Source organism: Sapajus apella, unplaced genomic scaffold (genome assembly GCF_009761245.1).
Source record: "Sapajus apella isolate SASKATOON/1434 unplaced genomic scaffold, GSC_monkey_1.0 scaffold2, whole genome shotgun sequence".
In the NCBI taxonomy this organism is placed as follows: Eukaryota; Metazoa; Chordata; class Mammalia; order Primates; family Cebidae; genus Sapajus; species Sapajus apella.
In genome coordinates, this window is record NW_022436942.1 from 7828058 (window position 1) to 7844445 (window position 16388).

The 16388-nt window shown below is 33.2% G+C and overlaps 1 protein-coding gene across 1 annotated transcript in view; it reads right to left on the reverse strand.

Moving 5' to 3' along the window:
* The window catches only part of LOC116557974 (solute carrier organic anion transporter family member 1B1), a 122589-nt gene that overhangs the window by 7344 nt on the left and 98857 nt on the right, over window positions 1–16388 (reverse strand). Inside the window, exons 13-15 of the mRNA XM_032287795.1 lie at window positions 16024–16208; window positions 10762–10826; window positions 8472–8589 (exon numbers count right to left, since the gene is read on the reverse strand). Of these exons, the coding sequence (XP_032143686.1) occupies window positions 8472–8589; window positions 10762–10826; window positions 16024–16208 (368 nt within the window). The remainder of the gene's footprint in view (window positions 1–8471; window positions 8590–10761; window positions 10827–16023; window positions 16209–16388) is intronic.

The following is a 16388-nucleotide window of genomic DNA, read 5'->3' on the forward strand; positions in this document are numbered from 1 at the left end:
ACAACAGTATGAGGGGTACAAAATCTCACATATCAATATTAACTTTGAATGTAAATTGCCTAAATGCTCCAAATAAGGGATATAGAGTAGCAAAGTGGATTTAAAAAAAAAAAAAAAAGAAAACCTTCTGCTGCCCTTAAGGAAGTCATCTTGTATGTAAGGACACCCATAGACCCAAAGTAAAAGGATGAAGAAAGATCTATCTTTCAAATGGAAAGCAAAAATAAGCAGGTATTCCTATCTTTGTATCAAATAAAACAGACCTTAAACAAACAACAGGTTTTTAAAAAAACAAAGAAGTGCGTTATATAATGATAAGGCATTCAATTCAATAAGATTTAACTAATTTAAATATATACACTCAATACTGAAGCAACCATATTTATAAAATAAATACTATCAGACCTAAGCAAAAAGATACAAAGTAATGCAATGAGTAATAAGCTTCTACACCAGACTGACAGCACTAGGCACATCATCAAGGCCAAAAGCTAACAAAGAAACATTGGACTTGAACTAGACTTTACAAATTGACCACAGAATACTTCACCCCAAAATCAGAGAAAATACTTTTTTTCATCTGTTCATGAAACATTCTCTAAAACTAACCACCTTCTAAGTCATAAGTCAAGTCACAATAATTTTTTTTTTTTAAATCGAAGTTATAACAAACATCTTCATAAACCACAGTGGAATAAAGATAGAAATCAATGTCAAGATCAACTCTCAAAACTACACAATTACAAAAAAATATATAACTTGGTCCCAATTACTTTTGGGTATATAACAAAATTAGGATAGAACACAATTTTTTGTTTTAAACAAATGAAAATAAAGACAAAATATTCAAAAACCTCTAGGGTATAAACAGTGGAAAGTGGAAAGTTTATTGCACTAAATGCCTATGAAATTGTCACTGCAAAATTATAACTTAGTGAAAGAGATCTAGCATAACCAACTCCATCTTGCTTCTATCCTCCAAGCTGTTCTTGTTCATTTCTGGGTGTAGGCCAAACTAACTCTGGGAGAAACTTGGTTTACAGCTTAGAATTTAAAATCAAGACAATAACAGTTCTTTCCCAAAACAAATCTATTCTGAGAAACAGTCTACCTTTGTAGGATAAACAAATTAGCCAAAAGATTAGAAATTGGGTTAGGGCTAATGCATCTGGAGGCTACAAGATTCTGACTCTACCCAAATTGCTTCTGAGGATAACATCACTATTGTAAAACCTTAAATCAGTACTTGGCATATTTTTGCAGACCCTGAACTTCACAGATCAGCTTGCACCACCCAGATTAATAAACTGGCTTATCTTATCCTGTGGCCCCCTCCCAGGAACTGACTCAGTACAAGAGGACAATCAACTCCCTATGATTTCATCTCTGAACCAATCAGAACTCTTGACTCGCTGGCCCCCCAACCCACCAAATTATCTTTAAAAACTCTAATCCTCAAATTCTCAGAGAGATTTATTTGAGTAATAATAAAACTCTGGTGTCCTGCACAGCTGGCTCTGCATGAATTACTCTTACTCAAATCCTCTGTCTTGATAAATAAGCTCTTTCTTGATAAACATGCTCTGTCTAGGCAGTGGGCAAGGTGAACCCATTAGGTGGTTACAAACTGGGGATCTCATCTGTGACTGCCCTTGTGCCTACCTGCCCATGGTTCAGTAGTCCTGCTCTGGTGATGGATCCAGCCAGCCCAAGTCGTCACCTGGTTCTCTTGGACTGTGGGCTAACTCTGGTATTGTCTCTGCTGTCAGGGTGCTGCTGACCCAATGTGCATGTATTTAATTGCAATGGATAAATAGTTCCTGGAAATTATGTCTGTCTCTAAGCTGATTTTGTGAGTATTCTAGGAACTGCCAACACCTTCTTCCTTCTCCCAGTTGGTTTAGCTTCTTTGAGGATCATGATTTGGCTTCTTTAGGTGTCTTGAGTTACCACTTTGACTAAATAAATAACCTGGGATCCAATTTTGTGATATCCAGTGTTTTGAATCTTTGATATTTGATAACTTTCCAAAATCAAATTCTAAGTTATGAGTATGTCTTTTTTCTGACCTAATTAATCTTTTAGATACTAGATTTACTAAAGTCTAAAAATACCATATTTTTTTTTATTGAGTACAAAAACCATACAGGAAGCATTGCCAAACATTAAATGGTGTTTAGCTTTCTTTGGACTGTATTTATATAAATAACTTATTGGTATATGTTTCAAAATAATGGGAAATTCCTAAAATTCTGATAGGCAGTTTAGGATCAGATAGAGGACTCTGACAGGTACTCGTGAATGCAGGTCTCTAATAACTTTAGAAATTGTGCTATTGGAATAGAGGAAAAAAACACAGACTTTTGGGACTATCAGAGAGCTGATATGTTAAACATTGCTAATTCATCTGTTTCTCAGGGTCAGTAAAATTTTTTCTTTTGAGTGTTTACAACTTTTAGCAACTGAGTAAAGTATACTCCTGGGAGTAAATTTTGGAGCATATTCCTTTTCCTCTAATTAATTTCTCCAGAATTTAAAAAGACATTTGTGAGTATTCTTAACTTATGACAGTATACTTACCTGCATAAGTGCAACAAGAATATGCTTTTTTCTTATAACAGGAACTAAATGGAATAAGTGGTTATTTTACCAAGGCTTTACCTGGAGTGGAATGCTTTCTTTAAAAAAATAGTTGACTTATGGAGCCAATAGGAGCCCCTAGGAAAAGCTGGCCTTACACCTTGTCTACGCATTCCCTATACAGTGTTCCTGACCTGTGGTAAGAATGTCCCTTTATTCTTGGCACAATTTATCTTGGGACCTTGAGAGGAGAAAAATTTACCCAACTCCTGCAGGTATTTGATAGCACAAACCCATGGTGGGACTTCAAGCCTTTAAAAAGACAATACAATATTTCTTACAGAACAAAGTTTCAACGAAGCCAATTTTAAAATAGAATGTATATGGCAAATAATTATTCCTTTTGCTACTAATGCTGGGAATAACTTAGTTGATACTTTAGAGATTGAAAAATGGAAACAATAAAATCCCTTTTCTAAAACAAACCCCCTTCTTTCCTGGGGACTAGACTGCCTTTGCAGAACTAACAAATTAGTCAGAAGATTAGAAATTATGGTTTAGGAGCCATGTAGCTAAAAGCTCCAAGATTCTGACCCTATCCAAATTGCTCCTGAGAATAACATCACTGTTGTAAAACCTAAGATCAGAAGTTGAGACATTTTGCAGACACTTAACTTGACAGATCAGTTTGCTCCAGCCAGATAGAAAAACTAGCTTATCTGGTTCCATGGTCCCCATTGAGGAACTGGCTTAGCACAAGAATAAAGCATAGACTTTCTATGATTTCACCTTTGACCTGACCAATCAGAACTCCTGACTCACTGGGCCCCTATCCACCAAATTATCTTTAAAAACTCCAGTCTTCAAATTTTCAGAGAGACCAATTTGAGTAATAATAAAACTGGTCTTCTGTGTAGCCAGCTCTGAATAAATTACTCTTTCTTTATTGCAATTCCTCTGTCTTGATATATCAGTTCTGTCTAGGCAATGGGCAAGGTGAAATCACTGGGCCGTTTCACTTAAATCAAAGAATATACTGATCTCATATAACCACCTAACAACACACCTAAAGGAATTCGAAAAAACAAGAACAAATCAATCCAGAAGACAAGAAATAATAAATATCAAAGCAGAATAAAATGAAATTGAGAAAAATAAACACATACAAAGGGTCAATAAAACAGAAACTTGGTTCTTCGAGAAAAATAAACAAAATTGATAGACCACTAGCCATATTAATCAAGAAAAATAAGCTTTAAATAAGCAGAATTAGAATAACAAAAGTGACATTATAGTTGACATCATAGAAATAAAATATTCTTAAAGAATACCATGAACATCTCTACACACACAAATTAGAAAGCCTAGAGGAAATGAATAGATTCCTGGAAACACAGTCTTCCAAGATTGAACCACAAAGAAATTGTTATACTGAACAGACCAAAGACAAGCTACAAAATTAATTCAGTAATAAAATATGTAACAAACCAAAAAGCCCAGGACCAGACAAATTCACAGCTAAATTTTATCAGATGTACAAAAGAAAGCTGTTATTAATCTTACTAAAACAATTCCAATTAAGGAGGACAGATTATTTTCAAACTCATTCTATAAAACCAGTATCATTCGGATACCAAAATTTGGCAAGCACATACACACAAAAGAAAACTAAAGACCAATATCCCTTATGAACATAGACACAAAAGTCTTTAACAAAATGCTATCAAACCAAATGCAGCAGTAAATTAAAAAGATACCATCACAATAAAGTGTATTTTATTCTTTGGATGCCAGAATGTTTCAACATAGGCAAATCAATAGATATTTTATGCCATATAAACAGAATTCAATACAAAAACCATGTGAATATCTTTACAGACACATAAAATGTATTTGATAAAATTTTACATTGCTTCATGATAAAAAGCCTCAATACACTAAACACTGAAGAAACATACCTTAAAATAATGAGCCATCTATGAGAAAACTACAGCCAAAGTCATATTGAAAAGGGAAATTGAAATGGTTTGGCTCTGTGTCCCCAACCTAATCTCACACTGAATTGTAATTCCCAATGTTAGGGGTGGAGCATGGTTGGAGGTGATTGAATCATTAGAGGGTGGTTCTGGGGGTAGTTTCTAACGGTTTAGCACCATCCCCCTAATGCTATCTCGTGGTAGAGTCCCGACAAGATACGGTTGTTTGAAAATGTGTAACATCTCCTCCTTTGCTCTCTCTCTGTCATGTTCTACTGCCAGCCCTGTGAAGATATGCCTGCTTCCCCTTCCACTTTCCTCCATGACTTTAAGTTTTCTGGGGCCTCACCAGCTATGCTTACTGTACAGCTTGCAGAACTGTGAGTCTATTAAATCTCTTTTCTTGTCAATTAGTGAGTCTCAGGTAGTTTTTTATAGCCATTCAAAGATAGACTGATACAGAAATGTTGAAAGCATTTCCCCTAGGAACTGAAAAAGTCAAGGATGTCCACTCTTACCACTCTTACATCCTACCCAGAGCAATGCTGCCAGAAAAAGAAATAAAAGGCATCCAAAGAGGAAATGAGGATACCAAATTATGTCTATTTACTGAAGACATAATCTCATGCCTAGAAAACCCTAAAGATTCTACCTAAAAACTCCCAGCTCTGATAAATGACTTCAGTAAAGTTTAAGAATATAAAATAGATATGTGAAATTTAGTAATATGTCTATACACCAATAGTGTTTAACCTGAGAACCAAATCAATAACTTAATCCCATCTGCAAAAAATAAAATATCTAGGAATACATTTAACCTAGGAGGTAAAAGTTATCTTAAAGAAGAAGCACAAAAAACTGATGAAATAAATCACATATGACACAGAGGAAAAACCATTTCAAGCTCATGGCTTGAAACAATCAATAACATTAAAATGACCATATCACCCAAAGCAATCTACCAGGTTCAGTGCAATTTCTACTAAGTTGCTAATGTCATCTTTTTTACAGAATTAAAAAAATTCTAAAATTCATATCGACACACACAAAAAGAGCCTGAATAACCAAAGCCATCCTAAACCAAAAGAATAAAGCAGAAGCATCACATTACCTAACTTCAAATTATATTACAAGGCTATCATAACTAAAAGAGCATCGTACTGATACAAATATACACACATAGATCAATGGAACAGAATAGAAATCCCAAACAAAGCCTCAAACCTACAACCAACTTAACTGTGACAAAGTTGAAAATAAAAAACAATGGGAAAATGACAGCCTATTCCATAATTGGTGCTAAGAAACTTGGCTAGGGATAAGCAAAAGAATAAAAGTAAACACTTCCCTTTCACCATATGCAAAAGCTAACTGAACATGAATAAAAGGTATAAATCCAAGACATGAACTATGAAAATCTTAGAAGAAAAACTAAAATACACTCTTCTGGACATTGGCCTAGGCCTAAAATCAAATACAACAAAAACAAAAATAAACAAGACTTAATTATACTAAAGAGCTTCTATGCAACAAAAGAAACAATCAACTGAGTAAGTAGCCATTAGTAATTATTTTCTTTGGGAGATATTTGATTTTTTTTAATAGAACATACTTTTCACAGAAATTTTAGATTTACAGAAAAACTGTACAGAAAGTATGAGAAGTTGTGTATACTCCTCGCCCCACATATGCAGTTTCACCTATCATTAACAGTTTGTATTACTGTGGTACCTTTATTGCAATTGATGAACAATATTCATGCATTATTATTAAGTTCATATTTTAGATTAGAGTTCACTTTTTATGTGGTTTGTAGTTGTATGGATATGGGTCCATAGGCTAGACAAATATATAATGTGTACCAAACATTATAATATCATATAGAATCATTTCACCACCCTGTGCTCCAGCTACTCATCCCTGTCTCTTCCTCACTGAGCTCCTAGCAACCACTGATCTTTCATTGTCTTCATAGTTTGGCCTTTTATAAAAGGTCATACAGTTAGAAAAATATAGTCAGAAGCTTCTTTAATTGTTTTTAATTTTTTTTTTCTTTTTTTGCGAAAGAGTCTTGCTCTGTCGGCCAGGTTGAAGTTCAGTGGCATGATCTCAGTTCACTGCAAACTCTGCCTCCTGGGTTCAAGGGATTCTTGTGCCTCAGCCTCCCAAATAGCTGAGATTACAGATGTGCACCAAAGTGCCTGGCTAGTTTTTGTATTTTTAGTAGAGACAGGGTTTTCCCATGTCGTCCAGGCTGATCTCAAACTCCTGGCCTCATTGATCCTCCCACCTTGGACTCCCAAAGTGCCTGGATTATAGTCCTGGGCCACCGCACCAGGCCAAGAGATGTAGTCTCCCTCTGTCAGCCAGGCTGCAGTGCAGTGGGGTGATCTTTGCTCACTGCTGCAACCTCCACCTCCTGGGTTCAAGCGATTCTCCTCAGCCTCCTGAGTAGGTGAAATTACAGGTTCACACTCTGTTTTTAGTAGAGAAAATGTTTCACCATGTTGGTCAGTCTGGTCTCAAACTCCTGACCTCGTGATCTGCCTGCCTTGGCCTCCCAAAGTGCTGGGATTACAGTCGTGAGCCACCACATCTGGCCTCAGAAGCTTTAGACTGCCATCTTTTACTTAGCTACATACATTTAGTTTCTTTCTTGTTTTTTATTTTTTGTAAGTTGACAGGTCACTTCTTTCTATTGATGAGTAATTTGCTATTGTATGGATGTACCCCAGTTTGGTTATCCATTCACCTATTGAAAGACATCTTGCTTACTTCCATTTCTTCATATTCAAGTGCAGGTTTTTGTGGTGACTTGTATTCATCTAACTTAGGTAAATACCTAGGTGCATGATAACTTAACCATATAATAAGCCCAGGTTTTGCTTTGTAAGAAACTTCCAGACTGTCTTCTACCATGGCTCCACTATTTTTACATTTCCACCAGCAATGAAAGAAAAATGAAAGGAAATTCCTGTTGTTTTGCATCCTTGCCAGCACTGGGTGTTGTTTTTGCTGATTTCTAAGAGCTCCTTTTATATTTAGGATATTTGCCTGTGTCTGTGTTACAAGTTGCAAATTCTTCTCCTAATTTATACTACCATTTTGAATTTGCTTTTTTAAAAGTTTAATGATGCAGAGTTCTACAAATATTTTATCTTTTTTTCTATTATGTTTTTGAGTATTTGGGTCATACTTAGAAACGCATTTCTGCTTCCTCCTAGATAACTGAAAGAATTTATACTATGAGTTTTAATACATATAGTTTGACATTTAAAAATGTGTAATTTGTCAATATATGAATTTGACATTAGTTTTTTAAAGAGGTAAGGTATAATTGCACCTTTTTGTTTTTTCAGAGGTCCATGCAGTTATCTTCATAATCACTTATGGAGTATCTCTCCCCATGAATAGAGTAACATAGAAACATATTTTCCGTTTTTTTCTTAATTGACATATGATCAGAGCCCCAGCTAGTGATTTTATGTTTTCCCAGAGAAGTCAGAGGCAATTGAATATATATAAATATGACTATATTTACATGTGTATATTTATCCATATATATTAATATGAGAAGAGTTTTAGAAACAAAAAAGATTCACATACAAATCCTAGTCATTTTTTATTACCTGTGATTTTTGACAAGTTGGTTATTATACTTGAATCATAGTTCCTTCATATTTAATGGAATAGAAGAAAATATTCATTTCCTGTACTTTCTATAAGTACTAAAATGAGATACCAGATTGCTCGATACCATACTGCATTCAAAGTAAGTTTTCATTAAATGGCAGCTATCATTGTTAATATTATATAATAAAAATAAATATAAATAATATTATATAATAAAATTATTTAGGAATTAATATAGTCAAAGAAAAAATAAATCAATGAAATATATTTATGACAACTTACGAAAATAATGTAGAATTATATATCCTACAAGATCCACGTGTGCCACAGCTGTCGGTAGACCACTTCATGCATGTTCTATCAATTAGAGCTCCAAAATATATTGGAGCTAGAATTCCTCCTGTAATAGAAGATAAGTTGTCAGTCCAGGGAACATATTTTAAATGTAACTTTGTGATATTTCACGTTGATACATTTTGATAAATTAGAAGTTTAAAAATTTGGAGGATTCTTTTATTATTTTATCCTGCATCTACCCAATAATAAAGATTATTAGAAATCTCTAAGACCCAAACCAACATAACTTGGTTAATATGGGATTTTTTTTTTTTTAAGGTAAAGAAAGCTGAAATAGAGTAGAATTACAATTTTGTGGGGAAAGGAAAAGGATCTTGGCTCAACTGCTGTAAAGGCAGACTTTTTTTTTTTTTTTAACACAATTTTAAGAGAATTTAAAAGTGAATGCTTCATCAGAACTCCCTCCCCAGATAAGTATAGGCTGAGCTTCAGGGAATGCTTAGCTCTTGGCAGGTTGTACTTTTTTCTGGGCTCAGACTTCTACTTCCCACTTCTTGATGTCATTAGAGCTGATAGTCCAGCGATTTTCTACCAATTGATTTGGTACATTTGTAAATACCTCCTGAAGCAGCTTAGGCTGTCTAAATTAGGGCATGTGACACTAAATTTTGTTTGTGTTAGTGTTCTGATCACAATGATGCATAAGTTTTCAGTGGTCTTTTCCTTAATTTTTATTTGTAGCTAATGATTTTGCAGAATGTGAGGCTTTTCACAGACAGGTATGTTGTTTATATAATAAATGTCCATCTGCTTCTACTACTGTTGTAATGAATTTTGAGATTGACTCCTGGTTCTAGGCAAAGGTAGTTTGATAAAGAATTTTAGGGACATGCCAGTAGAGAGCTATCATTCAGATGGTAGAACTAAAGTATTCATAACTTTACTTTGTTCTTTTTTTGTATTGTGGTGAATAATTTTTAGAATTTATTTTGTCATGTAAAAAATGATAGTGATTTATATATCACAATGTTCTTATTTCATTTACTTTTCATCGGTCTCATTTTTTCATAGTAAGAAATCTTAGAATGACAAGGGACTGAGACTAATGTATCTGAAAAAAAAGCTGGTACTGAGGAAATACATGAGACATTTTCAGGTTTCAAAAATGACAGCCACCCTCTGAAAAATGAAAAATATATGCCAACAATTTATTTTCCCCACATAATGCCACTGATTTGAACAAATGTAATTAATTGTTTTAAGTAACAAACTTGATCCTAATTACTATAATTTAAAAACTCATAACCTGTTTTCTAAGTGACTTTTCAGGTAAATACACCATATAAGCCTTCCACAATTCACACATTTATTGTATTCAAGACAACTGCTTGTGAATTGGAAGTTTTGTACTAACTGTGTATTTTTTCCATAGGTGCATTTAGGTTCCATTGTGCCACATATTGGACACATCAAAATAAGATACTCAGAATTAGAATGGTGAAATTCTTTTTTTTTTTCTATTTTCTATTGCTAAAAAAATTTACTCCATTCTCATAGGCTCATTTCTATGTATTAGAAGGAGTACTAACAACCCAGATATTACTTTCAGCTTCTGCCACCCAGGTTCTAGCACTGATGTATCTATTGAATCTGAAGTTAGAAAACTGCCAGGTTGTACAGAGGCTGGGAGATTAAAGACACACAAAAGGGAATTGTAAGAAAAAAAAAACACTGGAATACTACAGTGTCTCATCTTCTCTCTTCTGTTCCTTCTATATTTCTTCTTTTTAACTTTGAGGATTTGTGACCTTCTCATCAAATACACTTCCTAGACAATTTCTCCATTGCAATTTGACCATTGCCTGACCAGACTCCCGGGCAGATTCCCACTCTTCCAAAGCTACTTTAGGCCTTGTCTAAATCATGCCTCAGTTAAGAAGTTAGGCCCTTCACTCTGCCTACCAGGAGGAAATATTCTTATTTTTTTGAAAAAATGAAAAATTTAGGAAAGATCTATCTTAGTGTTTGAAAGAGTGCAATACAAATACAGTAATTCCTTAGTCTTAACAGATTGACTTAACCTATAATTAATCAAATTCTTTTTTAGGTCACTCAATTTTACTCTGTCTCTTATTATTTATCACAGAAATATAAATGATACTAATTTTATATACTATCATAATTAAAGATTCATTACATTTGGTCTTTAAGCCTTGACGTGAATATTTATAATTTAAATTTAATATATATGTAAATATATATTTTTTCATCATACCTAGTGCTCGTATAACCATTGACTGGAAACCCAGTGCAAGTGATTTCAATTCAGGTTGAACAATTCTGAAATAAAATAAAGGCAAAGAAACATTAAATGTCATTAAAGTATCAAACTGAAACAACATTAAAGCTTTTCTTGTATTGTTTTTCTTTATGACAGAATTAAGCCCTCAGTTGAATGGCTCCATTATATAAAGTTATATTTTAATTGTTTTAAAAGGCAAACATTTGAGAGATAAGAATTTCCTTATTTATTCAATGCATCATGGTTTCCAGATGGCTTAATGGGTACGTATGAAAATTGTATGAGAAAGTGATCAGAACAGACTTTATTATGTCTCTGAAGACATTGGTCTAGTCAGTGTTATATAAGTGTGCATAAGCATGAGTCTTTTTCATAAAATGATTTACTTTCCTTTTAGTAGCTACCCAATAGTGGGATTGCCAGGCCAAATGATAGTTCTATTTTCAGTTATTTGAAAAATCTCCACATTGTTTTTCCTAAAGGTTGTACTAGTTTGTATTCTCAACAGTATATAAGCATTCCTTTTTCTCAGCATTCTTACCAGTATTTAGCTTTTTGACTTCTTAGTAATGGCCGTTGTGATTGGTGTAAAATACAATCTCATTGTAGTTTTAATTTTCATTTCTCTGATGATTAGTAATATTAAGCATTTTGTCATATGTTTGTTGACTGCTTGTCTGTCTTTTGAAAAATACTGGTCATATTATGTACCCTATCTTAAATATTTTTTTTCTTTTTGTATTTCTTATAGATTAAGAATATTAGCCCTTTGTCATATGTATTGTTTGTAAATATTTTTTCCCATCCTGGAAGTTGTCTATTTACTCTGTTGATTATTTCTATTGCTGTGCAGGAACTTTTTAGTTTAAGTCCCATTAGTCTATTTCTGTTGCTTTGGTTGCATATCATCAGTGAACAGAGTTTATTTGACTTCTTCTTTTCTAACTTGGATACCTCTTCTTTCTATTGTCTGATTGCTTTATCTAGAACTTCCCATACTATGTGCAGTAGGAGTGGTGAAAATAGACATAGTTGTCTTGTTTCAGGTCCTGGGAGAATGCTTTCAACTTTTTCCCTTTCAGTGTGATGTTGGCAGTGGGTTTGTCATATATAGCTTTTATTATTTTGAGGTATGTTCCTTTGATGCCTAGATTGTTGAGGATTTTTGTCATGAAAGGATGTTAATTTTTTTTTTCTTTTTCTTTAGTATCATACTTTAAGTTCTGGGGTACATATACAGAATGTACAGGTTTGTTACACAGGTACACATGTGCCATGGTGGTTTGCTGCATCCATCACCTCGTCATCTACATTAGGTATTTCTCCTAATGCTATCCCTCCCCTAGCCCCCACCCTGTGACAGGCCCTGGTGTGTGATGTTTGCCTCCCTGTGTCCGTATGTTCTCATTGTTCAACACCCACTTATGAGTGAGAACACACAGTGTTGATTTTCTGTTTTTGTGTCAGTTTGCTGAGAATAAGGATTTCCAGCTTAATCCGTGTCCCTGCAAAGGATATGAACTCAAGGGATGTTAAATTTTATCAAATAACTTTTTCTGCATCTATTGAGATGATCATGTGGTTTTTGTTTAAATTTTATCTGATTATATGTTTTAAAATTTTGTCTATGTGGCAAATCACATTTATTGATTCATGTATGTTGAACCAAACTTTCATCCCTAGAATAAAAGCAACTTGATCATGTTATAAAATTTTTCTTATATGCTATTGTATTTGATTTGCTAGTATTTTATTGATAATTTTTTAATATATTCATCAGGGATATTGGTTTGTAGTTTTCTATTTTGTGTGTGTCCTTGATGTCATTGTATCAGGGCGATGCTTGCTTTACATAATGAGTTGGGAAAGATTACTTCCTCCTCAATTTTTTGGAACAGTTTTAGTAGGATTGGTATTGATCCTTCCTTGTATATCTGGTATATTTCAGCTGTGAATCCATCTGTTCCTGGGCTTTTTCTTGTTGGGGAATTTTTATTACTAATTCAATTTGCTATTCATTATTTGTGTGTTCAGGATTTTTGTTCTACCATGTTCAAAATTAGAAAGTTGCATGTTTCCAGTATTTTATCTATTTCCTCTAGTATTTTCATTTTGTGAATGTAGAGATGCTCATAATAGTCTCTGCTGATCTTCTTCATTTCTTTCATTTCTGTTGTATCAGTTGTAATGACACCTTTATTATTTCTGATTCTGCTTATTTGAATCTTCTCTCTTCTTCTTGGTTACCCTAGGTAGCAGTTTATCCATTTTTGTCTAGGTTTTCAAATAAACAATTCCGTTTCATTGAGCTTTTGAGTTTTTTCTGGTCTGAAATTCACTTATTTTTGCTCTGATATTTGTTCTTTCTTTCTTTGTAGTAATTTTGAGTATAGTTTATCCTTGTTTTTCTACTTTAGGCATAACATTAGGTTATTAATTTGAGATCTTTCTATGTTTTTGATGTAGGCATTTAACACTATAAATTTTCTGCTTAGCTGTGTTTTTGCTGTATCTCAGAGGTTTTTGGTGTTTTGTTTATATTTTCATTCACTTGAAATGTTTAAACCAATTTCTTCCTTAATTTTATCATAGACCCAGCAAACATTCAAGAGGAGATTATTTAACTTTCATTATTCATATCTTTCTGAGTGTTCCTCTTAGTATTGACTTCTGAATTCATTTCACAGTGGCTCACAAAGGTATTAAATATGATTCTAATTTTTTTTTATGGTTTGTTTTGAGATAGAGTCTCACTCTGTCACCCAGGCTAGGGTGACTTCAACCTCCATCTCCCGAGTTCAAGCAATTCTCCTGCCTCATTTTATTTACTTCATATTTTCCTACCATCACCATCTTCAGTCAAGCTTCCATCTTGTGAAGAACTCAAGCTTTCTGTTTTCCCTGACTTCATTGTTGTTTTCACAAAACTCACTTTCCATGCACAGCCAGTGTGATCTTCTAGTTATGTAAGTCATCTGTGCAATGCTAACACTTATGCTTATACCCCCTTGGGCTTCTCAACACATTTAGAATAAACTCCCATCTTTCCTATTACCCGTTGGATCTGAACTAGGCTAGCTCTCTTGCTGCACTTGTTACTTCTTTCTTCCTCACGCACATTTTCAGACCTTGTACATGTTAACTATGCTCCACACCAGGACATTTACCTTTGTCCTATCTTGCCTGAATTTTTTCTCCTCCATCTCTGTTTAGCATGGCTTGTACCTTTATTTTCTGTCTCTTCATTCAAGTCTTTTCTCAAAGGACTTCCAATGCACAGTATCTGTACAGTATCTGTACTAGTATCTCTTACCTATTTTCTCATTTCTTTCTATTTTCTTAACTCTTATTTATCTTTCTAGTGCTTCACACTTACTCCATTTTATATGTTTACTCACTTATTTGTTTATTGTTTTTCCTGCTACACATATTCATTTCTTCATTCCCCACCCCCACTAAAAGCTAATAAAAGTTTTATCACTTTTGTTCACAGTTGCATCCTCAATATATACAACTGTGCTTGACACACATAATATGTGTTAAATAAATGAATGTCCTTATGCCTATTTAATCTAGTTTAAAAAATAGCTTCATAGTGTAAGCATTAGAAAATCATTAACAAACTGAAGTTTATATTTTTATTCCATAGTCAGGTTCACAAATTGCTTCTTTTAATAAAATCAAAGGCTATCAAGAGTTAAATTTTTTTGACAAGTTGTAATGCTGATTTAATCAATTTCTGAAATAGATATGATATTGTTATCAATGATGAAATAGTGTTTTTAAAAACTTTCTTATGAGTTTAAAATAAAAAGCTAAAACATGTTGATATGCAAATTGTTATTTAATTTTAAGGTTATTTTTAATATGTTAATGAATCTAATTTGGCAAATATGGAAGGCTTCTCCTTTTGAGTAGACAACATTTTATATTAAGATGGAGGTATATCTGTGGAATATTTAGTATAAATAATCTGATAAGATTTTCAGTTATGATCAAAATTAAACAAATGTAAATTCAATTTACAGATTTATATTAATGTTAACAAATGTTAAAAACGCTTTTGTTTTTTTCTTCTCTACCATGTCATACTGTTGGCAGACAGTGAACTTGTGATTTTAAAAGTATTTTGAATGTAGGTTTTAAAAGTACAATTAGATGTTAACCCAGGTCATTATACTTAAACACATGTATATTTTTAAGATCTCAGAGCAATTATTTACATGTTATTAGTTTTAGGTGATTGAATCAACTTGGCCAGTAGGGCATGCATTATCCGCACCCTTCCTAACTCTCCAATCTTATGTGTCACAACCTCTCATTCAGTATGCTTAAATCTACCAGCTTCTTTTCATTCCTTAAACACACCAGCTCCTTCCTGTGTTAAGGCATCAGCATGCAGATGCTCTCCTGGAAACTCTTTCATTTAGCTTTTTCTTTAGACCTTTAGAATAAATGTTACTTATTTTGGATATACTCTGAATCCTCTTCTTCACAATCCACCATCTCAATCGTAAATTAACTTTCCCTTTTAAATCTTTTTAGGGCAGTCTTTTTCCTGATTAGAACTCAGAACAATTTATAAATATGTGTTTTGATTTTAAGATTATTTATCTCACACCAGTCTTTCCTGTAATTTTGAAAGCTGTATGACAACAAGTATCTTACTGGTTTCATTTACCATGTAATATTCATCAAGCATTGTATCTTGTCTATTGACTCAAGAAAGGAATTAATTCTTCTCATGCTGGATTTAATTCTTCTCATGCTTTTAAACTAGATTAAAAGTCATGCTATAAGTGAATTAAAAGCTTTGGAATGTTATTATCAAATGAAGCACATATTTATATCTAATTTTCAAATGCTCTATTTTAGTCAAATCAATAGATTTCCCCTGACAGATCCATTAGAATGAAAGGCAACTCAAAATTCAAGAAGGTTCTTTTAGAATCCTAGGGAGATTCTTTTACAACTGAGGCAATTGTCAGTCTATGTATTCAGATTCTTAGTAAGAGAAGAAAGTATGAAATCTGGACTTCTTAATAGAAGAATTAGAAGTAAAATTATTAATTATGGCATTGAGAGTTCATAATAATTTTAATAAGATGAATTCTCAGAAAATTAAAATTTGACAAAATATGAATTTGTTCCCAGCATATTATTTAAAAATATGTATATCATTAGGTGTGTTCATAGTCTTATGCATATGAAAATATTTTTAAAAGTCATACTTACTTAACAATCAGCATGATAAACGAGGTACCTCCAAGTGCAGAAAAAAATAAATTAAAGACTTGTATTGCAACAAAAGGGTAAAATTTCCTTGTACAAGCATATTCTCTTGGGCATTCACCCAAATGGGCTGAGTAATTTCTGTTCTGGATACCAGTTACTTCCAAACAACTACAGTTATAAAACACCTGAAATGTTGTGTATAAAATACGACATAAGAAATTTTTAACACAGAACAGTGCTGCCAATACATTGCATTATATTTAAAGAAGTCTCACTTGTTCTAACTAATATATTTAGAGTTTAAGAAGATTCTAAAAATACAGTTGCTTAACAGATAAAAGGTAAAATAGCTTCTTTCTACATAA